Raw genomic sequence first — 27,715 nt, forward strand, 5'->3', positions numbered from 1 at the left:
ATGCTGCCACAAACATGGGGGTGCATTTCTCCTTTGGAGCCGTTCTATGGTGTTCTTGGGGTATATTCTTAAAAGTGGGATAGCTGGGTCAAAAGGCAGTTCGATTTTCAATTTGTTGAGGAATCTCCATACTGTTTTCCACAGTGGCTGCACCAGTCTGCATTCCCACCAGCAGTGCAGGAGGGTTCCCTTTTCTCCACATCCTCACCAGCACTTATTCTCTGTTGTTTTGTTGATGAGCGCCATTCTGGCTGGTGTGAGGTGATATCTCATTGTGGTTTTAATTTGCATTTCTCTAATGATTAGTGATGTTGAGCATTTTTTCTTATGCCTATTGGCCATCTGTATATCCTCTTTGGAAAAGTGTCTATTCTTTTTCCTATTTTTTGACTGGATTGTTTGTCTTCCTGGTGTTGAGATTTACAAGTTCTTTATAAATTTTGGTTATTAACCCCTTATCAGACGTATTGTCAAATATGTTCTCCCATTGTGTAGTTTGTCTTTTTATTCTGTTCTTATTGTCTTTACCTGTGCAAAAGCTTTTTAGTTTGATATAGCCCCATTTGTTTATCCTGTCTTTTATTTCACTTCCCTGTGGAGATAAATCAGCAAATATATTGCTCCGAGAGATGTTGGAGAGTTTACTGCCTATGTTTTCTTCTAAGATGCTTATGGTTTCACGGCCTACATTTAAGTCTTTTATCCATTTTGAGTTTATTTTTGTAAGTGGTGTAAGCTGGTGATCTAGTTTCATTTTTTTGCAGGTAGCTGTCCAATTTTCCCAACACCCTTTGTTAAAGAGGCTGTCTTTACTCCATTGTATTTCCTTACCTCCTTTGTCAAATATCAGTTGTCCATAGAGCTGTGGGTTTATTTCTGGGTTCTCTGTTCTGTTCCATTGATCTATATGCCTGTTCTTATGCCAGTATCAGGCTGTTTTGAGTACAATGACCTTATAGTATAACTTGATATCAGGAAGTGTGATACCTCCCACTTTATTCTTCTTTTCTAAGATTGCTGAGGCTATTCGTGTTCTTTTTTGGTTCCATATAAATTTTTGTAATATGTGATCTATATCTTTGAAGTAAGTCATTGGTATTTTAATTGGTATTATGTTGAATTTATAGATTGCTTTGGGTAATATAGACATTTTAATGATGTTTATTCTTCCTAACCATGAGCACGGTATATGCTTCCGCTTGTTTGTATCTTCTTTGATTTCTTTTATCAATGCTTTGGAATTTTCCGAGTACAAGTCTTTAGTCTCCTTGGTTAAGTTTACTCCTAGGTACTTTATTTTTTTTGGTTGTAATAGTGAAGAGGATTGTTTCCTTAATTTCTCTTTCTGACTGTTCATTGTTGGCGTATAAAAATGCCTCTGATTTCTGAGTATTGATTTTATATCCTGCCACTTTGCTGAATTCATTTATCAGGTCCAGTGGTTTTTTGACTAGACTTTATGGTTTTCTATATACGATATCATATCATCTGCAAATAATGATAGTTTTACTTCTTCTTTTCCAACTTGAATGCCTTTTATTTCTTCTTCTTGTCTGATTGCTGTGGCTAGGACTTCCAGGACTATGTTAAATAAGAGTGGTGAAAGGGGCACCCCTGCCTTGTTCCTAATCTTAAGGGTATTGCTTTTAATTTTTGCCCATTGAGTATGATGTTGTCTGTGGGTTTCTCATAGATGGCTTTTATCATGTTGAGGTATGTTCCCTGTATTCCCACTTTACTGAGAGTTTTGATCATGAATGAGTGCTGGATTTTATCAAATTTTTTTTGCATCTATTGAAATTATCATATGGTTTTTCTCCTTTTTGTTTATGTGATGAATCACATTGATTGATTTAAAAATATTATACCAGCCTTGCCTCCCCAGAATAAATCCCACTTGATCATGGTGTATGATTTTTTCCATATATTGTTAGATCCGGTTTGCTAATATTTTGTTGAGGATTTTAGCATCTATATTCATCAGAGATATTGGCCTATAATTTTCTTTCTTTGTGTTGTGTTTGCCTGGTTTTGGAATCAGAATTATGCTCTCCTCATAAAAGGAGCTTGGAAGTCTTCCTTCCTTTTGAATTTTTTGAAATAGTTTGAGAAGGATAGGAGTTAGTTCTTCTTTGAATATTTGGTAGAATTCAGTTGTGAAGCCATCAGGCCCCGGACTTTTCTTTGTTGGGAGTTTTTTGATAACTGTTTCGATCTCATTTGGTGTAATCAGTCTGTTTAGGATTTCTGATTCTTCCAGATTGATTTTTGGAAGATTGTATGTTTCAAGGAATTTGTCCATTTCATCTAGGTTGTCTAGTTTTTTGACATACAGTTCTTCATAGTATTTTCTTAAAATATTTTGTATTTCTGTTGTGTCAGTTGTTATTTCTCCACTCTCCTTTCTAATTTTATTTATTTGAGTCCTCTCTCTCTTTTTCTTGGTGATTCTAGTTAAAGGTCCATCAATCTTGTTTACCTTTTCAAAGAACCAGCTCCTAGTTTCATTGATCCTCTGTATTGTTTCTTTAGCCTCTATGTCATTTATTTCTGCTATAATCTTTATTATTTCCTTCCTTCTACTACATTTGGGCTTTACTTGCTGTTCTTTTTCTAGTTCTTTTAGATGCTGGGTTAGGTTGTTTATTTGAGCTTTTTCTAGCTTCTTAAAGTATGCCTGTAGTGCTATGAACTTCCCTCTCAGCACTGCTTTCGCTGTGTCCCATAAATTTTGAGTTGTTGTATGCTCATTGTCATTTGTTTCTAGGAAATTTTTTTTTTTTTTTGTATTTTCCCGAAGCTGGAAACGGGGAGAGACAGTCAGACAGACTCCCGCATGCGCCCGACCGGGATCCACCTGGAACGCCCACCAGGGGCGACGCTGTTCCCACCAGGGGACGATGCTCTGCCCCTCCGGAGCGTTGCTCTGCCGCGACCAGAGCCACTCCAGCACCTTAGGCAGAGGCCAAGGAGCCATCCCCAGCGCCCGGGCCATCCTTGCTCCAATGGAGCCTCGGCTGCGGGAGGGGAAGAGAGAGACAGAGAGGAAGGAGGGGGTGGGGGTGGAGAAGCAAATGGGCGCCTCTCCTATGTGCCCTGGCCGGGAATCGAACCCGGGTCCCCCGCACGCCAGGCCAACGCTCTACCGCTAAGCCAACCAGCCAGGACCTCTAGGAATTTTTTTATTTCTTCTTTGATCTCATTCTTAATCCATTCGTTATTTAACAACCTGCTATTTAGTTTCCATGTGTTTGAGAATTTTTGAGCTTTTCTGTTGTGGTTCATTTCTAGTTTCATGCCGTTGTGATCGAAGAAAGTGCTTGATATGATTTCAATCTTCTTAAATTTGTTGAGAGCACTTTTGTGCCCTAACATGTGGTCTATCCTAGAGAATGTACCATGAGCACTTGTAAAGAATGTATATTCTGCTGCTTTAGGATGAAAGGTTCTGAAGATATCTATTAAATCGAGTTGATCTAGTATGTCCAATAAGTCTGCTGTTTCTTTGTTAATTTTCTTTCTTGAGGATCTATCTAGTCATGTTAGTGGAGTATTGAAATCCCCTACTATTATAGTATTGCTGTTGATCTCGCCCTTTAAATCCATCAAAGTCGCCTGACCAGCCGGTTGCACAGTGGATAGAGCGTTGGACTGGGATGCAGAAGACCCAGGTTCGAGACCCCGAGGTCACCAGCTTGAACCCAAGGTCGCTGGCTCCAGCAAGGGGTTACTCTGTCTGCTGAAGGCCCGTGGTCAAGGCACATATGAGAAAGCAATCAGTGAACAACTAAGGTGTCACAACGTGCAATGAAAAACTAATGATTGATGCTTCTCATCTCTCGCCGTTCCTGTCTGTCAGTCCCTGTCTATCCCTCTCTCTGACTCACTCTCTGTCTCTGTAAAAAAAAAAAAAAAAAAAAAAAAAAATTAAATCCATCAAAGTCTGCTTTATATATTTAGGTCCTCCTATATTAGGTCCATAGATATTTATAATAGTTATATCTTCCTGTTGGATTACTCCCTTTATCATTATGTAGTGGCCTTCTTTATCTCTTACTATATCCTTTGTTTTCTTTTTTTTTTTTTTTTTGTATTTTTCTGAAGCCGGAAACGGGGAGAGACAGTCAGACAGACTCCCGCATGCGCCCGACCGGAATCCACCCGGCACGCCCACCAGGGGCGACGCTCTGCCCACCAGGGGGCAATGCTCTGCCCCTCCGGGGCGTCACTTCTCCGCGACCAGAGCCACTCCAGCGCCTGGGGCAGAGGCCAAGGAGCCATCCCCAGCACCCGGGCCATCTCTGCTCCAATGGAGCCTCGGCTGCGGGAGGAGAAGAGAGAGACAGAGAGGAAGGAGGGGGGCGGCGGAGAAGCAAATGGGCGCTTCTCCCGTGTGCCCTGGCCGGGAATCAAACCTGGGTCCCCCGCACGCCAGGCCGATGCTCTACCGCTGAGCCAACCGGCCAGGGCCTATATCCTTTGTTTTAAAGTCCAATTATAAGTATTGCTACCTCAGCTTTTTATTCATTTCCATTTGCATGAAATGTTTTTTTCTATCCTTTTACCTCAATCTTTGTGTATCTTTTGTTTTAAGGTGTATCTCTTGTAGACAGCATATGTACAGGTCCTGTTTTCTTATCCACGTAGCTACCCTATGTCTTTTGAATGGGTCATTTAAGCCATTTACATTTAAGGTTATTATTGATATGTAGTTGTTTATTGCCATTTTCTTCTTTAAAGCTGTATTCCTTTTTTGCTGTATTTTTTCCCACTTTGATTTGTTTACAACAGGCCCCTTAACATTTCCTGCAGCATTGGTTTGGTTGTAATGAATTCCTTGAGGTCTTTTTTATCTGGGAAGCTTTTTATTTCTTCTTCGATTTTAAACGATAGCCTTGCTGGATAAAGTAATCTTGGTTGCAGGTTCTTGTTCTGCATTACTTTGAATATTTCTTGCCATTCCCTTCTGGCCTCAAGTGTTTCTGTTGAGAAGTCGGAAGTCATCCTTATGGGGGCTCCTTTATAGGTGATAACTTTTTTTTCTCTTTCAGCTTTTAATATTTTCTCTTTATCGCTTAACTTTGGTATTTTAATTATGATGTGTCTTGGTGTGGGTTTCTTTGGGTTTCTCTTTAATGGAGTCCTCTGTGCTTCTTGAACTTGTGAGAGTTTCTCTTGCATTAATTTAGGGAAGTTTTCAGCTATGATATGTTTGAACAAAGTCTCTATCCCTTGTTCTTTTTCTTCTTCTTCAGGAATGCCTATGATGTGGATGTTATTTCTCTTCATGTTGTCACAGAGCTCTCTTAGAGTTTCCTCAGACTTTTTGAGTCTCTTTTCTTTTTTCTTCTCTGCTTTCATGCCTTCATTCCAGTTGTCCTCCAACTCGCTGATTCGATCCTCAGCTCTATCTATCCTGTTTTTAATTCCTTCCATTGTGGTCTTTATTTCTGATATTGTATTTGTCATCTCCAACTGATTCTTTTTTATATTTGCTATTTCTTTATTTAGGTGTTCATAATGACCATCCATTGTTGTTCTAAGATCCCTAAGCATCCTTACAATCATTATTTTGAACTCCACATCTGGAAGTTTGATTATTTCCATTTCACTCAGTTCATCTCCTGAAGGTTTCTTTTGGATTGTACTTTTTTGTCTTCTCATTGTCTGCGTTTTATTTGTAGAGTTGGTTGAGTCCAGACTTGGTGTTGTCTGCCTCCAGTTTTCAGTTGTGTTATTTCTAGGTCTTCTTGGGTTGGTATCAGCTATTATTTGTAATCCACTTTTGGATTTGGGTGGCTTTGAAGTCTTGATTTGTTTGTTTTCTTTTTTTTTTTTTAATTTTTTTTTTCTGTATTTTTATGAAGCCAGAAACAGGGAGAGACAGTCAGACAGACTCCCGCATGCACCCGACTGGGATCCACCCGACATGCCCACCAGGGGGCGATGCTCTGCCCTTCCGGGGCGTCGCTCTGTTGCGACCAGAGCCACTCTAGCGCCTGGGGCAGAGACCAAGGAGTCATCCCCAGCACCCGGGCCATCTTTGCTTTAGTGGAGCCTCGGCTGCAGGAGGGGAAGAGAGAGACAGAGAGGAAGGAGGGGGGGAGGGGGGGAGAAGCAGATGGGCGCTTCTCCTGTGTGCCCTGGCCGTGAATCGAACCCGGGACTTCTGCACGCCAGGCCAATGCTCCACCACTGAGCCAACTGGCCAGGGCCTGTTTGTTTTCTTAACAGGTGATAGTCTTATTTACTGATCTCAGCAGTGGGCTTCCTTGAAACTGTATCCAGGAATGGGGTGGGTGTAACCTGAGACTCTGAAGCCCTCTTCCACCAACTAATCTCTCTGGGGGCAGGGTGTTTTCTCAGTTTCAGTAGGGGGAGGTGTATCTCAGATCTCCATGCCCCTTCTTCCCACTTCTTGTTTTCAGCTGTGTCTTGTTGCGCTGATTGGAGCTGGAGAGATGTCTGGAGATCTCTGATCCGGAAGCAATTCAGTACTGTTTTGTGGGGAAGGATCAGTCCCTCCCCCAGCTATGGCCACCTCCAGCATGGATGAGTCAGCTTTTTTTAGATCATTTCCTGCATTCTTTAGCCCCTCACAGTCTGTCCCTCTCTCTTTCCTTTCTATTTGGGAGATAAGCTGGTCTTTTCAACACACCTTGCTCCCTGGTCACCAGGCAAGTGGCTGTGAGCAGTATTTTCTGCTCTTTTCCCTGGGGTGAGATCCTCTCCGAGCTCTCAGCCTCACCCTCCCCCTCCGTTCCTGTCAGCAGGGGAGATTCAGGCGCTCCCTACCAGGTTTGTTGTGGCTTCTTCTTTGCTCCTTGGTTTTTGAGAGCTGTTCTTATAGTCCACAGTTGGTTTTTCACGCTGATTTTTCCTAAATTGATTTGTATTCCAGTGTGGTGGTGAGAGCTGGGTGTCTGTGTGTCCGCCTACTCCGCTGCCATCTTCAGGTATCAAGCCTAGTTGTTTTTAGAGATGAGTTCTACCAAACAAAGCAGCAAATAATTCCTACCCTAATAAAAATTGTTACCAAAAATACAATAAAAGAAAGGCTCTCTTACTCATTTCATGAGTTTAACTTTGATGCCAGAACTGAAAACAGTACAAAAAACCAAAGGCCAATATTGTCTACGAATGTAGATACAAAAACTATAAATAAAATATTAGCAAATCCAGTATTGCGTAAAAATACACTATTACTAAGTTTCTCTTAAGAATTTAGGGATGGTGGCCCTGGCCGGTTGGCTTAGTGGTAGAGCATCAGCCTGGCGTGCAGGAGTCCCCGGTTCAATTCCTGGTCAGTGCACACAGGAGTAAGCTCCCATCTGCTTCTCCACCCCTCCCCCTCTCCTTCCTCTCTGTCTCTCTCTTCCCCTCCCGCAGCCAAGGCTCCATTGGAGCAAACTTGGCCTGGGCGCTGAGGATGGCTCCATAGCCTCTGCCTCAGGCGCTAGAATGGCCCTGGTTGCAGCAGAGCAACACCCCAGATGGGCAGAGCATCGCCCCCTGGTGGGCATGCCAGGTGGATCCTGGTCAGGCGCATGCGAGAGCCTGTTTGACTGCCTCCCATTTCCAACTTCAGAAAAATACAACAAAAAAAAACCAGAATTTAGGAATGGTTTACTATTAAATTTAGAGTGAAAGAGAAAAGTACGGTGATATAATCTCAGCATATTGAAAAAAGCCTTAAGAGAATGTGGCCGAGTGATCGATATGGCCGACCATGCGGGTCCCAGAGAACATGTTCATCCTGCTGGCTGCCGGTGCAGTTTTTAAGGCAGGATAGTGTCAAAATCTGATTTTCTCTTGGAAGATAACTAATGGCAATTTAGAGAAGCAATAAAATAATACACCAGTGGTAATGCAGGTAAAAGGGTGCAGTGATTTACAAGGGAAATACAGAGATGGGCAAAAGCAGGTTAATAATAATAATAAATAATAATACGAGAATAAACTCTGCATGCTCACAACTACAAGCCTACTGTTGCCCACCCCTGCATTTGGCAACAAACTCAGTAGGACTCTGTGATTTGATTGGATGTAGATATTGGTGGAAAAAGAGAATTCAAGAATGATACTGAGATTTTTAGATTGAGCAACTCATTGAAAAATGTCTGCATTCATGAAGATAAGAAATTCTAAGGTGGTCCCTAACTGTAACCTCAACCCTATATCTAACCTCAGAAGTAATCCTAACCCTAAAACTAACTTTAACTTTAACTCTACCCTATACCTAATTTCTCTATCACCCTAACCCTGAACTTAACAGTAACCTTAATCCTAACCCAAAACCTAACCTAGCCTTCACCCTAACCCTACACTTGACCACAATCCTAACCTTAACCAAAACCTTATACCTAACTGCAAAATGGACTGTAGATATAAACCTACCTCAACCTTAACCTTAACCCTATCCTTAATCCCAACCCTATACCTAAAACTATACCCAAATCACCCAAACGGGTGGAGAGTAACACCTGGAATGTTGAGAACCTGGGGGAGGAGTGGGGAGCTCACGTGCCCCCTACATAGTGATGTTTGATGTATGCTGTCCTCTGTGTGTCTCTTCATCACAAAGATGTGACATGATAGAAAGAAACAAAGTAAAGGGAATAATAGGACAGTTTGGAAGAACACCTTCTTACTCATAAGGAGCCTCACAAACAACCCTTACCATATTCCTGTCTGTCACAAGTACAATAATGTTAACTGATTTTTAGTGCAACCCTAACTCTTAGATGTTAGCAATGAGAACATAATATACACTTATGTCATTATTTCCATAAGCCTCAGGGATACTAAAGTATAAATACTATACTTGAATATATATGACCTTTTCATATCAAATAGGAATAAATTTTTCTAACAGCTGTGTACATTTTTAATGCCAACATTGTTCATTGTTTTTTATTTAACAAGTAAAAGTCGCCTGGCCTGTGGTGGCGCAGTGGATAAAGCGTCGACCTGGAATGCTGAGGTCGCCGGTTCAAAACCCTGGGCTTGCCTGGTCAAGGCACATATGGGAGTTGATGCTTCCTGCTCCTCCCCCCTCTCTCTCTCTCTCTCTCTCTCTCTCTCTCTCTCTCTCTCTCTCTCCTCTAAAATGAATAAATAAAAAATAAAAAAAATAAAAAATAAATATTAAAAAAAAAAAAAAATGGCCCTGGCCGGTTGGCTCAGCGGTTGAGCGTCGGCCTAGCGTGCGGAGGACTCGGGTTCAATTCCCGGCCAGGGCACACAGGAGAAGCGCACATTTGCTTCTCCACCCCTCCGCCGCGCCTTCCTCTCTGTCTCTCTCTTCCCCTCCCGCAGCCAAGGCTCCACTGGAGCAAAGATGGCCCGGGCGCTGGGGATGGCTCTGTGGCCTCTGCCCCAGGCGCTAGAGTGGCTCTGGTCGCAACATGGCAATGCCCAGGATGGGCAGAGCATCGCCCCCTGGTGGGCGTGCCGGGTGAATCCCGGTCGGGCGCATGCGGGAGTCTGTCTGACTGTCTCTCCCTGTTTCCAGCTTCAGAAAAATGAAAATAAAAATAAAAATAAAAATAATAATAATAATAAAAAAATAATAATAATAACAAGTAAAAGTCCACCCAACATACAAATGTTCTCTCCATTCACACCCCTTTTACCTTTCTGTGAAACCAGGTGTGCATCTTAGGACCTGGACTCTGTAACAGCTCCAGCCATAGGGCCAAACAAATTTAGGCTTTTCACATTAGAAAAAGCTTTTATTTGAAGGAAGAGTGATAAAACATAATTATACTTGGTATTGACAATTTAAATTTGTCAGTTTCTCATATGTACAATTTTTTTTTTTAATTTTAGAAAAAGAGGAAGGGAGAAGGAAAGAGAGGGAGAAACATCAGTCTTTCCCTGTATGTACCCTGAGTAGGGATTGAACCTGCAACCTTCGCACACCAGGACATTGCTCTAGTACTGGTGGTCAGCAAACTATGGCTCGTGAGCCACATGCAGCTCTTTGGCCAGCTTAGGAGTACCCTAATTAAGTTAATTACAGTGTACCTACCTATATAGTTTAAGTTTAAAAAATTTGGCTCTCAAAAGAAATTTCAATCGTTGTACTGTTGAAATTTGGCTCTGTTAACTAACGAGTTTGCCGACTATGGCAACCAACTGAGCTATCCAGCCAGGGCTTGTACAAGATTGTTCTTTACAGCATTATTTGTTAACAGCAAAATATTAGAAATAACCTAAATGTGCATCTGGTTAGAAATAACCTAATGGCACTATCATAAACCAAAATAGAATGAGACAGCAATTTACTTACTGATATAGAAGGCTGTTCAAGATATAGTCTGGCCTAACTGATGGTGGTGCAGGGGATCAAGCATCAATCTGGAATGCAGAGGTCGCTGGTTAGAAACCCTGGGCTTGCCTGGTCAAGGCACATATGGGGTTGATGCTTCCTGCTCCTCCCCACCTTCTCTTTCTCTCTCTCATGCTCTCTCTCTCTCTCCTCACTAAAATAAATTAATTAATTTAAAAGAAAAAAAATGTAGTCAGGTTGGTCCTGGCTGGTTGGCTCAGCAGTAGAGTGTTGGCCTGCTGTGTGAAAGTTCTGTGTTTGATTCCCAGTGAGGGCATGATGCAGGAGAAGTGACTGTCTGCTTCTCCAGCCCTCCCCTTTCTCTCTCCGTTTTTCTCTCTCTATCTTCCCCTCCTGCAGCCATCGCTCAGATGGTTGAGCAAGTTGGCCCCAGGCACTGAGAATGGCTCCGTGGTTTGCCTCAGGCACTAAAATAGCTCGGCTGCTGAGCAGTGTCCTATGTCCCCATAGGACACTTGCCAGGTGGATCCTGGTCAGAGCACACGCGGGAGAGTCTGTCTCTCTGCCTCCCCACCTCTCACTTAATTTTTTTTTTTTAAATGTAGTCAGGTTGGAAAATAGTGCAGAACAGTGAAGAGAGTATGCTCCCATTTGTTGGAGTAAACAGTGTATGTGTACACGTGTGTGTGTACACTGATGTAAACATGGAATGTCAGGAAATCTTGGGAAATACATTCAAGAAAGCAGTAACTGGTATGCCTCTTGTTGAGGAACTGTCAGGATTAGGAGGTAGCCGTACTTTTAGTTTAATAAACTCTTATAATATATAAGTGTACAAAATATTCCAAATAATAACAATTAAGTTTTTTAAAAGAACATGGCAGTTAATGGGGAGAATGGGTCAGCTTTTGGGTTGTTGCATCTGAGATTCTTTATGAATTCATTTTTCTTGGTGCATAAGAGAAAGTGTTTGCATGATAACAAGTTTCATAACTTCATCAGTAAACTAAAAGTACTAATCAAGACCAAAGTCTGATAAATTAAAAGTCAAAACAAAATTAGTAGAAGACACACTTTTATATTATAGATTTTATACTCCCTTTGAGGTGACAGCAGTTGGGCTCAGTGCTGCACTGTTACTTCTTTTTTGCTGCCCCCTCCCTGCCACACTGCTTCTCGGGAGTTTTCCCAAGGCTCCCATTGTTTAACCAACAGAAAGGGGACTTTCCAAGCTAGAAAGTAATCTTTAGTCAAATATAAAGGGACAAACACATAGAATAATTCCAACAATTAATGACTAATTTATATTTTTTCATGAAATGAAGTTTTAAGTAAATGTAATTTTTTGAGATTTTGTTAAATTTGTAACACTGAATTTGACTCACCTCACTGGAATTGACAGGGATTATGCTTTTTTTTAATTCATTTTATATGTCAAATTCCAAGATAGCAAATTGAAGTTTAAACTTTACTATAATAAACTTATTTCCAAGGTTTAACAAATGTATGTGGATATAATTTTAATACTTTTTAAAATATTATATCTTAATATATCTTAAATATTCTAATAGAAAGTAATTCAGATTAGTATGGTTAAGATGTATTTATGATGTGTTTTCTAAAATATCTCAGAATATTTCTAAGTATAATTATTTCCAAAACTTATTTAGGTGGGTAAATGGATCTATCACAAACCAAAAGGCAAAGATGAGGGAACAACTAGCTAGCTGATCAGAATTCAAACCTTTTCTTTTAATACTAATATGTATTGTTTCTTGCTTAACTAAGTATTTTTCTGTGAAATATACATTCTGTTATACCTTGTTTGGGTTTTGACTTCTTAGTCATAGAAGAAAGATTAACAGAATAAAGAATGAACTCCTTTTCCTCTGGGAGGAAAAGTACACATATGTACATAGATATTTACATCTAAAGAAGTTTATTTCAGCAAGTTCTTTCTTTTTTTTCCCTTTCTTCAGACAATCTTATTTTTTATGTCATTGGAACAAGGGGAATTCAGCTATCCACACATGCACATGGCACAGTTCAAGAGGGAAAATATTTGGATATACAGTACCTTTCATGTCAGTAAAACATTAAGGACTTACTCCTTTTGCTTGTTGTGTGGGCCTTATCTTAAGAACAGTGTAGTACAAGAGCTCCTTAAACTCAGAGCCTTATACAATCTGTGTAACACCTAATCCTCGGGGAGCCACCGGGTATTTAGTGTTCACCCCTCATGACTATGCAGAGAACAGGCTTCACACCACATTTCTGAATAGTACTAGAGGTAGGAACACTAAACTTTGACAATCTTTATGTCTTTTAAAAGTGGATTAGTAGTAAGTTCTTACGGTGATTTCTTCATTCACATATGTGGTTCAGATGAATGATCTTTGATCTTATCTGCCTACTGTGATCGGTTCCTTTGGGAGATTTTCATACTCATTCCTAAGAAATAGTTGAAATACATTCTGCCTTGGAGGTAGATTTGTGTGTGCTTTATTAATTCTGTTAAAATTTTTTTGACTTATGCTATATATCAGTAAAGATTAAGTGCATCATGTTCTCTAAGAAAATAAGTAGCCAAGCATACTTGTGCTGCACTTTTCTTATTAAAGTTGACATGGAAAAGTTGCCTAACTAAATGAGCGGCAGGCAGATATGTTCACTCACTTTCTGCTAGCTCTGCTGTTTCCTTTATTCATTCCTTCCTCCTTTTCCAAGAGCTGCATTGCAGAGGGCTTTCCATTGGTCATGCAATACCACGTGACATAAGAAAAATTATCCTAAAGAAAAAAATTATCCTGAATATTTTCAAGATCACTGTAAGTTTTCTCAGAAGACAAACTTTATATCACAGATAATTTTTGATACATATTTTCTTTGCTTTCATTTTATAGTGGAGGGAGGAACTGGCTTAGAAATAAGCATATATTTATTAGATGAAAATGTGAAGAAATAAATGCCCAACAATATGGCACTCATTAAACATCCATTCAGTTGAATACTATGTAGCCAATTAAAATTAGGTTTTAGATTAATATTTAATGACACAAAAAATGTTTACAATGATGATGATAGCTAAAACTCATTGGGTGTTGATTTTTTGCCAGGCAGCTTTCTAAGTGCATATATTAGGTCAATTGGTTAATCCTCACAGTAGTCTTATGGGGAGAAAGTATTGTTATTCTCATTTTAAGGTAGAGAAAGCTGGAGCTATGAGCATTGATGTAGTTTGCCCAAGCTTAGAGATCTGGTAAGAGGTAGAACTAGAATTCAAACTAGTGTGCATAGGGATTTGTTCATAGGTTTTTTTATAGTCCGGCCCTCCAATGGTCTGAGGGACAGTGAACTGGCCCCCTGTGTAAAAAGTTTGGGGACCCCGGGCCTGGAGTGTAGATGTCCCGAGTTTTTTTTTGTTTTTTTTTATATAATTTTATTTTTTTAATGGGGCAACATCAATAAATCAGTATACATATATTCAAAGATAACAAGTCCAGGTTATCTTGTCGTTCAATTATGTTGCATACCCATCACCCAAAGTCAGATTGTCCTCTGTCACCTTCTATCTAGTTTTCTTTGTACCCCTCCCCCTCCCCCTTTCCCTCTCCCTTTCCCCGCTCCTCCCCGTAACCACCACACTCTTATCAATGTCTCTTAGTTTCACTTTTATGTCCCACCTACGTATGGAATAATGCAGTTCCTGTTTTTTTCTGATTTACTTATTTCGCTTCGTATCATGTTATCAAGATCCCACCATTTTGCTGTAAATGATCCGATGTCATCATTTCTTATGGCTGAGTAGTATTCCATAGTGTATATGTGCCACATCTTCTTTATCCAGTCATCTATTGACGGGCTTTTTGGTTGTTTCCATGTCCTGGCCACTGTGAACAATGCTGCAATGAACATGGGGCTGCATGTGTCTTTACGTATCAATGTTTCTGAGTTTTTGGAGTATATACCCAGTAGAGGGATTATTGGGTCATAAGGTAGTTCTATTTTCAGTTTTTTGAGGAACCACCATACTTTCTTCCATAATGGTTGTGATGTCCCAAGTTTGATTCTCAGTCAGGGCACACAGGAGAAGCTCCCATCTGGTTCTCCACCCCTCACCCTCTCACTTCTCTCTTTTTCTCTCTCTCTTTCTCTCTTCCCCTCCTGCAGCCATGGCTCTATTGGAGTGAGTTAGCCCCAGGCACTGAGGATGGCTCCATAGCCTCCGCCTCAGGCACTAGGAAGAGCTCGGTTGCCGAGCAATGGAGCAATGCGCCATATGGGCAGAGTGTCACTCCCTAGAGGGCTTGCCTGGTGGATTCCTGTTAGAGTGCATGCAGGAGTCTGTCTCTCTGCCTCCCCTCCTCTTACTGAGTAATAAATAAAATAAATACCATATTGTAGTAGAAATAGGGAATAAATCAGAGGAGCATGCCACATTTTATTATGAACACAGGAAGAGGCCAAATGGATACACCTAAATGTAACAGTTGTTATCACTGATTAGAGGGATTTCCACATAATTTATTTTTATTTTTCAGATTATCTACAATGAAATCTTTAAGTTATATGATTATTAGCAAGATTATTTTTAATCTTTCTAAAACTTCAGCTTATAACAATATTTTGTTAGTGCAATATATATTGCTTTTTAATTTTATCTGGAGTACACCTTCAATTTCTGAATTACTAGCTCTTAGAAATGAATTTTGTAAAATGTTTGTAAAAAATACATAACATTTATGTATATACGTAAAATTCATGTATTCAGGGCTTAAATTAAACAATCACATAGAATCACCAACCCAGTCCTCCTTTTTTGGTAAACATTGAGAAGGAAAGGTAATGGTACTAATTCTCTTCTAGTCTAGGGTTAAAGAAGAGGATTTCAGAACCTTTGACATTTTTCAAAACCTGAATTGTTTATTGATGATTTAAAGAGAAGATATTGAATGTTATATGTGTAGCTTCTGTCAGAGTACCTTGCTGAACTTTATTATAAGTTTTAATAGTTTTTCAGTTCATTGTCTAGGATTTTCTAGGTATATAATCATTTCATTTAAAGATAATGGTAAGTTTTTTCCTAATATTTATGGTCTGTATGTTATATAACTGGGATCCCCAAACTTTTTACACAGGAGGCCAGTTCACTGTCCCTCAGACCGTTGGAGGGCCGGACTATAAAAAAATCTATGAACAAATCCCTATGCACACTGCACATATTTTATTTTAAAGTAAAAAAACAAAACGGGAACAAATACAATATTTAAAATAAAGAACAAGTAAATTTAAATCAACAAACTGATCAGTATTTTAATGGGAACTATGTTCCTCTCACTGACCACCAATGAAAGGTACCCCTTCTGGAAGTGCGGCGGGGGCCAGATAAATGGCCTCAGGGGGCTGCATGCAGCCCACGCGCCATAATTTGGGGACCCCTGTTATATAACAACCCCCACAATGGAATAATTGTTAAAAAGGTTAAGTACAGTAACATAGAAAGATGAATCTGTATTCCATGAAGTGAAAAAATAGTTATAGAGTTCTATCCTATGGGTAGTATAATGAAGTTACAGAGTCCTATCCTATGGATAGTATAACGCAGTCTTTATTTTAAGAAATAAAAACAAGGCCAGGGCCAAGTGACTCACTGGATTGAGCGTAGTCCTGGTGCACCAGGTTGCTGGTTCCATCGCTGTCTCTCCTCACCGCCTTATTATCTCCCTTTCATGTCCTTTTTCCCTCTCCTTTCCCCACCTCTCAAATCAGTGGGGAAAAAATTTTAAATAAAAAAACAAGCATTGCTTAAAGTGCTTAATTTGAGAAGATACTCTCCACCATGCCCCTGCTGAATTACTGTACCGATTTAGATGCCTGTCTTGGTTTAGCTGCCATAACAAAATACCGTAGAGTTGGTGGCTTACACAACAGAAGTGTATTTTCTTACAATTCTAGAGGCTGGGAAGTCCAAGATCAAGGTGCTGGCTGATTCCTTTCCTGATGACAGCTCTCTTCCTGGCTTGCAGAAGCTGCCTCCTTACTATGTCCTCACATGACAGAGAGAAAAAGAAGGGGGGATAGCTCTCTTTTTACAAGGTCACAGTCCTGTTTGATTAGGGCCTGAACCCTGTGACCTCATTTAACCTTAAATATTTCCTAAAAAAATTTTCTCCATATACAATCACATTGGAGGATAGGGGCTTCAAAATGAATTTGGGCAGACACAAGCGTACATACCTGCGCTTAAACTTTTCCCTCAATAGCTTCAGAAATCTAGTGTATATTATTTCAGACAGGATTAGTCTTATCCTTTCTTATGACATTCTTAATGCATTTGTTACTTTACAGTGTCATAGAATTTTTATCTAAATTTAACCTTATAAATCATTTCCTCTTAGACGCAAAATCGAATGAAGCTAATGGCCGACAACTATGAGGACGACCACTTCAAGTCCTCCCATTCCAATCAAAGCAATCATAAGCCCTCCCCAGACCAGGTAAGTCTGCTCTTGAGTGATTTATAAAAAACCAATATGATTTTATTTTGGTGTATTTTGTACTGTGATGCTACAGATTCTGGGGTATAAGTTAGAAAATAATTAGTTTCTGAAAATTCCTTCACTTTTTTAACAACATAGATTCAATTTCTGTATAGGAATGTGGTGGAATAATCTGAATATTTTAAGAGGAGATATTCAGAAGGTTTGAGAATGATAAAGACTGAATTGGGTTGAGAAAAAAATTTAACCTTCTCAGAGACGCATACTAATTTGTAACTGTCCTGCTTTTCTTACTAAAGAAATAATGCCTTATGAGAAAATAAAGAGTCTTATGAGCTTAGTGAGGCACAACTCAGTGTAGAGGTTCTTTAATTGCAAATTTTTTTAGATGAGAGGTGGGGCAGCAGACAAACAGGCTCCTACATGCACCCTGACTGGGATCTACCTGGCAAGCCCCCTACGGGGATGCTCTGCCCATCCGGGGCTGCAGCTATGTTGCTCAGCGACCAAGTTATTTTAATGCCTGAGGTGAGGCCATGGAGCCATCCTTAACACCCAGAGCCAACTTACTCAAACCATTTGAGTCATGGCTGCAGGAGGGAAAGAGTAGGGGCGGGGTGGAGAAGCAGATGGTTGCTTCTCCTGTGTACCCTGACTAGGAATCAGACCCAGGACTTCCACAGTCTGGGCTGGTACTCTACCACTGAGCCAACCAGCCAGGGCCCAATTGCAGGTTTTACAGTCTGCACATTACTTATTACACATGAAGATGGAAACATAGTTTCTTCACTCTGTTATCATGGTGGACCCCCCTCCCCCAGTATATGACATCCTCAAGGAAAACTGTTGCCTTCAACTTCTCATCAGTGCGAAAAGAGGCATTGAGGAGTCTGAAGGGAACCATATTCAACTGTAGATTTTTGAAAACTCTCTCAAGATCTTAAAAATGATGGATGAGGGAGAGTGGTGAACAGATTACCTCATATCCCATTGCCAAAAATCAGATTTCAACATCTCCATCATACTCAATCTTAAAATATATAGCTGAGGGGAGGAAAATAATAGTTAAATAATTACATCCATATGATCAAAAAGTCAAGGGAAACTCCCCCACTGAATAACTCCACTAAATGATAGCCATGGTGTTGTCTTAGGAGAAGAAATATTGCAGATGAAAGCAGAAATACTATCCAAATTGCAATTTTTCTAAGATTCAGAAGGTATAGCCTTAGTATGATGACATTTACTAAACCAGTTGAGGCAAGCCTTATATGTATTTGAGGCAAGCTGATCATTAATATAGGCAAAATGAAGAGCTGTCTGCCTGATGTCAGCAGTCTTCTTCTGCCAAGAAGTCATTTTGCTTTTTCCGCCTGATTCTGGATACCTTGGATTAAATTTATACCAGTATATACAGGATACATATGAAGTCCTTTCTTTGAAACAGGTTTTGGTAATAAATACAAGTAATTGGATGCCTGAGAGTAGCGGGAGGCAAGCTGAAATAGAGAAAGGTTGAAGAAAAGGCAAATAATAAAGAAAAGTCTCCCACTTGATAATTTTGCACAGCTCAAGCCCTGGGATAGAGACAGCATCTTGGAAAGGTGGGAAGCATAGAAGTTTATAATGACAAACTAATTTCTGATTTTGGTCATTTAGGGAATTAAAATCTAATATAAAAAGAGTCAAGAAATTAGAGACCATTTTCTTCTACTACTTATGCTTATGTCTTTGTTTTTAAATACTAACCAACTCTTTTTCATTCCCATGCTGCTCTGGGGCATTGCACCCTTGGTCATCTCTCCCCGTAGGATGAGGAGGAGGGTATATGGGCATAGCCAATCAGATGATCTTAGTTCAGCCATTTTGTTCAGAACGGTGAGAAACAGCTTTCCTTAACTATAAAAAAATTTTTTTGTTTGCTCTGATTTTTTTTTTTTTGCACAATCATTATCACATCTTATTTCTCTGTAATTCATAAAATCTTTTGGTGTGCTTTCTGATTTCTCATTTTCACATGATTTTTGTGTGTCTTTCTGTGATTCTGACATAGTGGGGTTTGGATTTTGTGGCTTTTTTTTTTCTTGTGTGTTAATAGTCCCTTTTATAATTTTTAAATTCAATTTGGGAGAACTTCCAGGGCATATAACTAAATTTGTCCTTTTGTGATTTTTTTTATTAATAAAGTATCCTATCTAGTGTGATTTTACAGTGTCCTGGTAAGGTTTATGGAAACTTCCGTCAAACTGGAATTAGAAAATTAACCATGTACTCTGTCAGTAGATTTGGGATATACTTTTTATGATAATTAAATATAAATCTATGGTCTATTTTTAAATAGCAACTTTTTGTTTCTATTTATAGAAGAATGCTCTGAATTCGCAGGGTCAGTAATTTGTATGGAGTGCCTACCAAGGCTATCCCCTCAGGCTTTGACATCACTCTCAAACTGTCCTTAAAACTAAGGAGAAGTAAAAGAAGACTTTTTAAAAAGTCTGTCTGAAGAATTCTTTTCTGTCTGGTTTGGATTGCTGCTATGTTAAATAGTTGCCAGGACACTGTCTAGATTCTCTTTCCTGGGCCAGTTGGCTAGGAAACATAGTCCAGCTGTGATGTATCTCCTTTGATCTGATGCCCTGGAGGTTTGACTGAGGAAATCCCTTTCTTAGGAAAAATAATAATTATGATTAATAAGTTCACACATATTGGTGGCCTTGCACTCCCTTGATTATTAGTGATCTCACTCTTTTGGAGTTGGTTCTCCTTAAAAAAGTCTGTGTCTTGGTGTTACGCTTCTTAAAATAATGAGGACATGTGTAGACATCTCACTAGCAAACACAGCCAAGAAGGATGATGAGGTAAGTTGTGGAGAGGGGCATATACTATGAAGTTGGGAAGTTTTCCAAATGCTTTATCCGGAGGATATGAGAGAGGGTAAAATGCACGATGCCAACCAGAAAGCCCTCCAGGTTAGTGTTGCATGGCAGACAGAGCTGAAGCTGAGACCATCAGTGTGTGGCCTCTTCCCCCTGTCCCACATCCTCAGAGAGTATTTATTTGTCCTGAAGCGCATGGAGCCGTACAGTAGGTGGGCCTAGTTCACCAGTCTCCTCCTCTGAATGAACCTGCCTCGTCTATTCTGGTAGAACATAAAACTTCTTGGCATGCCTTAGCAGGAAGCACATCCCCCACATTCATGAACATGGACAGGATATGTTCTAGTTGCACACCCTTTTATAGCCAATCAGAAGAAACAGGTTAGTGTTACAGGAAAGAAGACCCATAGACAACTTTGCAAGGAGACTAAATGATGAACAAGCCATCACACAGATTTGTTCCTGTAGTCTCTTTTTCTTTCTCGTCTCCCATAGTAGAATAACTCTTAGCAGGAGTTCAAATGCTATCGATTTTGTTTTTTCAGTTACTGCACTATTGAGCTCACTGCACCAAAATACTGATTGTCATTGGTTTAATGCACTACATTTGCAGTTAGCAGGCCATAGCTGGTGTTTCTATGATAACAGCATTTCAAATTTTTTAAAATGAGCTGTAAATATCATTGTATCATAATGTTTGATACCTAAAGAAATGCCAGAGTGACTCCTGCAGAACTAGACCCCTGCAGAACAAGACCCCTGCAGAATTAGACCCCTGCAGAACAAGACCCCTGCAGAACTAGACCCCTGCAGAACAAGACCCCTGCAGAACTAGACCCCTGCAGAACTAGACCCCTGCAGAACTAGACCCCTGCAGAACAAGACCCCTGCAGAACTAGACCCCTGCAGAACTAGACCCCTGCAGAACAAGACCCCTGCAGAACTAGACCCCTGCAGAACTAGACCCCTGCAGAACTAGACCTCTGCAGAACTAGACCTCTGCAGAACTAGACCCCTGCAGAACTAGACCCCTGCAGAACTAGACCTCTACAGAACTTGCAGTCTAGTTTCCTTTGCCTATTTCCTTGCTATTTCTACAGAGAACAGATTTTTCTTTAAAAAATTTCACACTTTTGAAATTAATGATTTACCTTATAAAAGTTAGCATAAATACATTTCACATGGATTTTCTATAGGTGGAGGGATGAGAGAAGGGATCTTTACTTTTTCTAAGTGGAGATAACATTTGCTGCATTCTGTGCATCTTTGGGGGGTAGCTTGACAGCAAATTTAAAGGAAGTTTCAATGATTAAATTTCTTTTATAGGTAATTTCTTTATAAAATTAAGGTGTTTTCCCAAGGGAAAAAATTCCTCAACATAGAGCAAATTAATCTGAGTTGAATTGAATCTGAGTTCTTCTTTCTTGTTTTTCCCTAACAGTAGAATGTAGTCCCCATGGATAAGGGACTTAGATTTGCTTTTGTGTTCCCATCATCTAGAACAATGCCTCGTATAGAGCAAACCCTCATTTAGATATATATACAGAGAGAATTAATTAACTTCTGAATTCATGAAGTTCAGATAAGAAACAGTAAAGTTTACATTGAAACCAAGAGCATAAAATTAGCTGTTAGCTTTAATATCAGCATTTCTAGTACAGGAAAGGGAAGTTTTGAAAGAAAAAATGTCTAGAAACAAAGAACCTGTAGAGAAATGTTGAGAATTTAAAAGAAAGTCATAATGTCAGCATCTGGCTCCTCTGATTTCATGCTAAATTAAAGGGAGCTAAGAATAATTCAGAAATGTTTTCTATCTGCTAACTTTTCTCCTAGTAGCCTGTGGTTCGTAGCCATGAAGAAGAACCTGAAGCATAGTAGGTACCACGGCCGTGTGCTCTTTCTGGACTGCATCTTATGGAGACAGTTTGTGTACACTTGGTGCCAGACCACTCACATGAGGGATATACCTGCCAAGAGGCTTGGTTGGTTTTGGTGTAAGACCATTCCACTGACTAAAATCTGGAAATTTGTTGCATGCCTATTAGTTCATCACTGTAGCATCCCCAAACAGGACTTGGACTGGTATGTTTTGAAAGTTTTCTTTTTAAATTAGAGGTTATGTAATGTTAATACAAGCTTTTATGACATGCATTTTAAAACAAGTGTCTTTGGGGGGGGGGCATTTCTTTTTTGTCTGTCCTAGTTGGGTTGTCCTTAATAGTTTGAAACGTCCTAAAATTATTCAATTGCACTAGTACTAGAATGCAAGTCTCTTATGTCTCTAGAGAATTTATCTGTAGAAGGGAGGTGTTCAATCATCTTGCATAATTGAAGGGGATAAGTGAATTGGAATATTTGTCCGTGTGGTACAAATTGTTTATTAGAGCAACTATTTAAACCATTTAGACCAATCCAGGCAGGATTCACTTTTGACATAATAGGCAAGGAATAATTTGACCATGTTCTTTCAGAAGTGAATCAGAGATTTTAGCAAGACATTTCTTTCCTGGAAAGCTTGGAAAAGCCAATAGGATTCAAGAAGCAGGAGAATCCTAGCTGCAGAGAAATGAGAGGGAGAAAAGAATAATTTATTAAATAATTATTTAATTGCCCTAAGGACATGCTTATAAAAGAGGAAACAGAGTTCACAAAAATTAAGTAATTTTTCCAAGATTGCACAGGTACCATGTAGCAGACATTTAAACCCAGGACTGACTCCAGATCCTGTGCCCTTCTCTCTACCTTCCCAAAATAAGAAGGAGTCTGCCGCTTCGTAGTCTGGTTCCTTGGATGTTGAATTGAATTGTGTTCCTATGGGAGGAAAACTTCCCTTACTAAAAAAACCTAAGTGGAATTCTGAAATCAGTTCACTGATATTTTTTTATAACTGCAACTACTCAGAAATTTAGTGAGGAATATGGAACTACAGAGATGAGGAAGGAACAGAAAGTGGATCTTAGAGGTTGGGAAAAGTTTGGGTGAATGTAAAGAAAAAGAAAAACAATTTTAGATAGGAACCAACTTGAAGGAAGGTGCTAAGAATGGGAATACGACATGTGGAGGCTAGTATTTAAACTAGCCCAACTAAAACAGAGTATCAATGTCCTTTCATTCATTCTGTAGTTATATACACACCCATACTTCTATTTTAATGAAAGGCACCCATAATTCAAATAGAAAAACTACAAATGTGATTGGCTTACAAGAACAGTTACGTATTAAGATTTATAGATGGTTAAAAGAGCATTGAGCTTCCCTCAAACATTGTCTGAATCAGTGTGTTGAGCGATTGCCTTTTCATCTCATTCTGATGCTGCAGGGTCCTGATCAGAATGTAGGCTTGGGGACCAGATTACCCACCTTTATTTATTTGAGAAATGGGAATAATAATATACCTACCTCATAGGGTTGTTGGGTGATTAAATGAAATAATATAAAGCCTTTAAAACAGTGTCTTTTTAATTATCATTGCTTGATTAATGTTATTTATTAGTGTCTTCCACATGAAGACATACGCTGATCGTTTATAGCAGAGCCCTCCCTGCTTTGCTCTCTGCCTCCTCCCTCCCCTCTTCCTGCCTCCTCTTTTGCTTCCTCTTGGCACTCTGGCTCTCTCATCCCTTTAAATAGGAGGGCTGAATGAGAGTTTCTTAATTTTCAGCTTTGGATTTGAACTGTTCTTGCACCATATAAACTCCAATTCAGTAGTATTTTCTGTCCACTCTCCTCAGAAATGTCTTTAATTATTTCTTCTGTCCTAGATCCCTGATGGCGAACCTTTTTTTTTTTTTTGATTTCTTATTTTTTATTGATTTAAATTTATTGCGTTTACATAGATTCAAGTGTCCCACCGAATACATCCTCCCGCACCCCTGAATTCCCCTCAACATCCTTCTTGCCCCCTCCCCCAAAACCCTCCCCGCTTTCCTCCAGGATTTGCTCTTCTCTCTATAATGCTGTTATGTATATATAATTTCACCAAGCTCTTTCCCTTCTCTGATCTCATCCTCTCATCCCCTTTCCCTCTGTCCACTTGCCCACTGGTCCCTTTGATCCCTCCTCTGCCTCTATTCTGTTCCTCAGTTCACATTGTTCATTGGATTCCTCATATGAGTGAAGTCATATAATATTTGTATTTCTTGTCTGGCTTATGTCACTTAACATAATAGTTTCCAGGTCCATCCCTGTTGTTGCAAAAGGTATTTTCTTCTTTTTCATGGCTCCATAGTACTCCATGTGTATATGTAGTACAACTTTTTAATCCACTCGTCCACTAAAGGACACTTGGGCTGTATCCAGATCTTCATTATTGTAAAGAATGCTGCCATAAACATGGGGATGCATTTCTTCTTTTGAACCAGTGATTTGGTGTCCTTGGGATATATTCCTAAAAGTGGGATGGCTGGGTCAAAAGGCAGTTCTATTTTTAATTTTTTGAGGAATCTCCATACCATTTCCACAGTGGTTGCACCAGTTTGCATTCCCACCAGCAGTGCAGGAGGATTCCCTTTACTCCACATCCTCACCAGCACTTATTATGTTTTGTTTTGTTAATGTGTCATTCTGACTGGTGTGAGGTGATACCTCATTGTGGTTTTAATTTGCATTTCTGTAATGATTAGTGATGTTGAACATTTTTTCTTTTGCCTGTTGGCCATCTGAATGTCCTCTTTGAAGTGTCTATTCATTTCTTTTGCCCATTTTTGATTTATGTTCCTTGATTTCTCTTATCAATGTTTTATAATTTTCTGAGTACAAGTCTTTAACCTCCTTGGATAAATTTACTGCTAGGTACTTTCTTTGTTGTTGTTGCAGTAGTGAAGGGGATTGTTTCCTTAATTTCTCTTTTGGATAGTTCATTGTTGGTGTATAAAAATGCCACTGGTTTTGGAATATTAATTTTATATCCTGCCACCTTGCTGAATTCATTTATTAGGTCCACTAGTTATTTTACTGAGACTTTAGGGTTTTCTATGTACAATATCATATCATCAGCAAATAATGATAGTTTTACTTCTTCTTTTTCAATTTGGATGCATTTCTAAAATCTTAAATCTACATTCCTCTTTACCCTTGTTCTGTTTACAACAGGATCATTAACACTTCTTACATCATTGGTTTGGTTGTAATAAATTCCTTGAGGGTTTTTTTTTTTATTTTTGTACGGGAAGCTTTTTATTTCTTTTTCTATTTTAAATTTTTTTTTTTTTTTTTTTTTTTTAGATTTTATTCATTCAATTTTATTAGAGAGAGAGGGGACAGAGAGAGGAAAGAGATAGAGAGAACAGGGGGAGGAGCAGGAAGCATCAACTCCCATATGTGTCTTGACCAGGCAAGCCCAGGGTTTTGAACCGGCGACCTCAGCATTCCAGGTCGACACTTTATCCACTGTGCCACCACAGGTCAGGCTCTTTTTCTATTTTAAACGATAGCCTTGATGGATAAAGAAGTCTTGGTTGTAGGAAACTGTTCTGCATTAATTTGAATATCTCTTGCCATTCCCTTCTTGCCTCAAGTGTTTTTGTTGAGAAGTCGGATGTCATCCTTTTGGGGTCTCTTTTGTAGGCGATTGACTGCTTTTCTCTTGCAGCTTTTAGTATTTTTTCTTTATTTCTTAGCTTTGGTTTTTTAATTATGATGTGTCTTCATTTAGGTTTATTTGGGTTCCTTTTTAATGGGATTCTCTGCGCTTCTTGAACTTGTGTGACTTTTTCCTGCATCAATTCTGGACATTTTCAGCTATGATTTCTTCAGTCAGGTTCTCTATCCCTTGTTCTTTCTCTTCTCCTTCAGGAACCCCTATGATGCAGATGTTGTTTCTCTTCCTATTGTAACAGAGCTCTCTTAGAGTTTTCTCAGACATTTTGATCCTCTTTTTCTTTTGCTTCCGTGCTTTTGCTTATCTTGTCCTCTAAATTGCTGATTCGATCCTCTTTTTCATCCCGCCTGCTTTTCATTCCTTGTAGTGTAGTCTTCATTTCTGATATTGTGTTTATCATTTCTGTCTGATCCTTTTTGATGCCAGATATCTCATTGTTTAGGTACTCATGTTGTCTATCTATGGTTCCTCTAAGATCCTTGAGCATCCTCACAATCATTATTCTAAACTCTGCATCCAGCATTTTAGTTATTTCCATTTCATTCAATTCTTTTTCTGGGAATTCCTCTAGTTGATTCATTTGAATTGCACTTCCCTGTCTTCCCATTTTGTCTCAATATAGACTGCTCTTTCAAATATGTTGTTTGTGTAGCTGAGTATAGGGTTGGTGTTGTCTGACTCCATCTTTCAGTTGTGTAATTTCTAAATCTTCCTGGGATGGCTTCAGCTGTTTGTAATCTGCTGTGGGCTACTTGTCTGCTGCTACTGCTCTTTTTGCTGTTTGCAACAACGTTTTCTATGCCTTAGCTGGTCAGGTGCGAGGAGCCTTTCCTTAAGATAGCACTCTAACTATGGTTGTTAGGTCTTGAGCTGATGCTCTGTATCTGGCTGCTGGATGTACCAGCCCTGGAACTCACAGGCCGGAAACTGGCGAAGACCAGTGGGAGTCACCGCTTTTGACTGGCCCTCAGCAACCTTCTTGGAGCTACAGGCGATCCAGAATCATCTTCTCCTCATCTGACACCCGATCCTCCAAGTCGGCCATCTTGGGCTGCTCTTGGTGAGCCTTTTTATAAAAACCACCCACTTTTACAGTGCTAGTCAACCTGTTCCCTCCCGCCCACTAGTGGGCGGTCCAGCTTTCATGGTGGGCCAATCGCAGCACCGTTTGGTTGCTCCACTCCACTCCACCCACCATGAAAGCTGGAACGCCCACTAGTGGGCGGGAGGGACCAGGTTGACCAGCACTGCAAAAGTGGGCGGTTTTTATAAAAAGGTTCACCATCACAGTCCTAGGTACACAGCCTGCTTTCTGTCTTTCATGCTTCTTCTCCCTCCTTTCTCCCATCTTCAAAATAAATTCTAAATCCTCATTTATTTCTGGTTTTCATGATTTAACAGAGGTGTCTATTCCCTCCACAATTAATCTTTCCTTCCTGCATTCTCTCTAGCCATCTCAAAACTGTCATCTGCTGCTATGCCACACTGTCCCAAGTTTTTTGCATCCTTAGAAAGCCTCTTCTATAGACCCCTCTTCTTTAAGCCTCCATCTCTTAACATTAGCATGTATCTAATACAATACACAATTTAGAGGCTGCTTTATTTTTTTTTCTGGTCTCAAGCAACTTTAACCCGTGTCTAATCCAAAAAGATTTTGGAAAATGGAATTACTTTCATCAAGAGTGTCTGGGAATAGAGACTGAAGGATGGTGATGCTAATGCCCTGCTACATCCCCAACACTTAATTTAAGCTTAACACATTATAAGCATTCCCATTTAACCCAGCAATCCTACACAGCAATCCTAGAAAATAGACACAATTCTCATTATTTTGCTGCTAAAGAATCTGAACAGCAGAAAAAGAATTTAGCAGATGTATTCACGTTCACAGCCTGTAGGCAGTGGAGGCCAGATTTGAACCTAGATATATCTGACAAAGCCAGTATTTGACCCACCTCCAATAAGGAAACACAGAAGTGTTTTTTAATTATAAGAAAAAGAGTAGGGCTATCCAATTAAAAATTAATGAAGACTATGGATAAGAAACTCCCCCTTAAAGCCTAAATAAACAAGTAGAAAGGGATTCCACTGTAGTGTAGAGAAGGAAAAACTATATCCTCTATCCTCTGTGGTTTAGTGACTGGGCCTGTGAATCAGACTGATAAAAAGACCTTAATAGGAGGGGGAAAAGACACTTAATTACATTCAAATGTACAGAAGCCTACAAAAGGAAAAAAAAAAAATGATCCAAGGAGGCAATTAGAATTTGAGGCTTATATACGATCTTAACAAAGGGAGAATAGGCTAGACAAAGAAAAATAAATTTAGGGCCTCTAGGGAAGAGATAAGTTATAAAATGGTGACTTGGAAATGTATGGTGAATAAGGGTTATTTGTAAGATTTGTTTCAAATAAGAGTTTCAGGTGATAAGAGTTGTCTGTGACCA

The 27,715-nt window shown here is 39.6% G+C and overlaps 1 protein-coding gene across 14 annotated transcripts in view; it reads left to right on the forward strand.

Moving 5' to 3' along the window:
* The window catches only part of ERC1 (ELKS/RAB6-interacting/CAST family member 1), a 550,202-nt gene that overhangs the window by 439,624 nt on the left and 82,863 nt on the right, over nucleotides 1-27,715 (forward strand). For 9 of the 14 annotated variants that reach the window (XM_066258688.1, XM_066258691.1, XM_066258683.1 and 6 more), the window contains one exon: nucleotides 16,693-16,791. In XM_066258688.1, coding sequence (XP_066114785.1) covers nucleotides 16,693-16,791 — 99 coding nt within the window. Of the gene's footprint in view, nucleotides 1-16,692; nucleotides 16,792-18,605; nucleotides 18,673-21,506; nucleotides 21,746-27,715 lie in introns of those variants that run through there. The other 5 variants (XM_066258695.1, XM_066258697.1, XM_066258693.1 and 2 more) reach the window with 2 other exon arrangements.

The sequence above is a fragment of the Saccopteryx bilineata genome, chromosome 2 (assembly GCF_036850765.1).
Source record: "Saccopteryx bilineata isolate mSacBil1 chromosome 2, mSacBil1_pri_phased_curated, whole genome shotgun sequence".
NCBI classification, from domain to species: Eukaryota; Metazoa; Chordata; class Mammalia; order Chiroptera; family Emballonuridae; genus Saccopteryx; species Saccopteryx bilineata.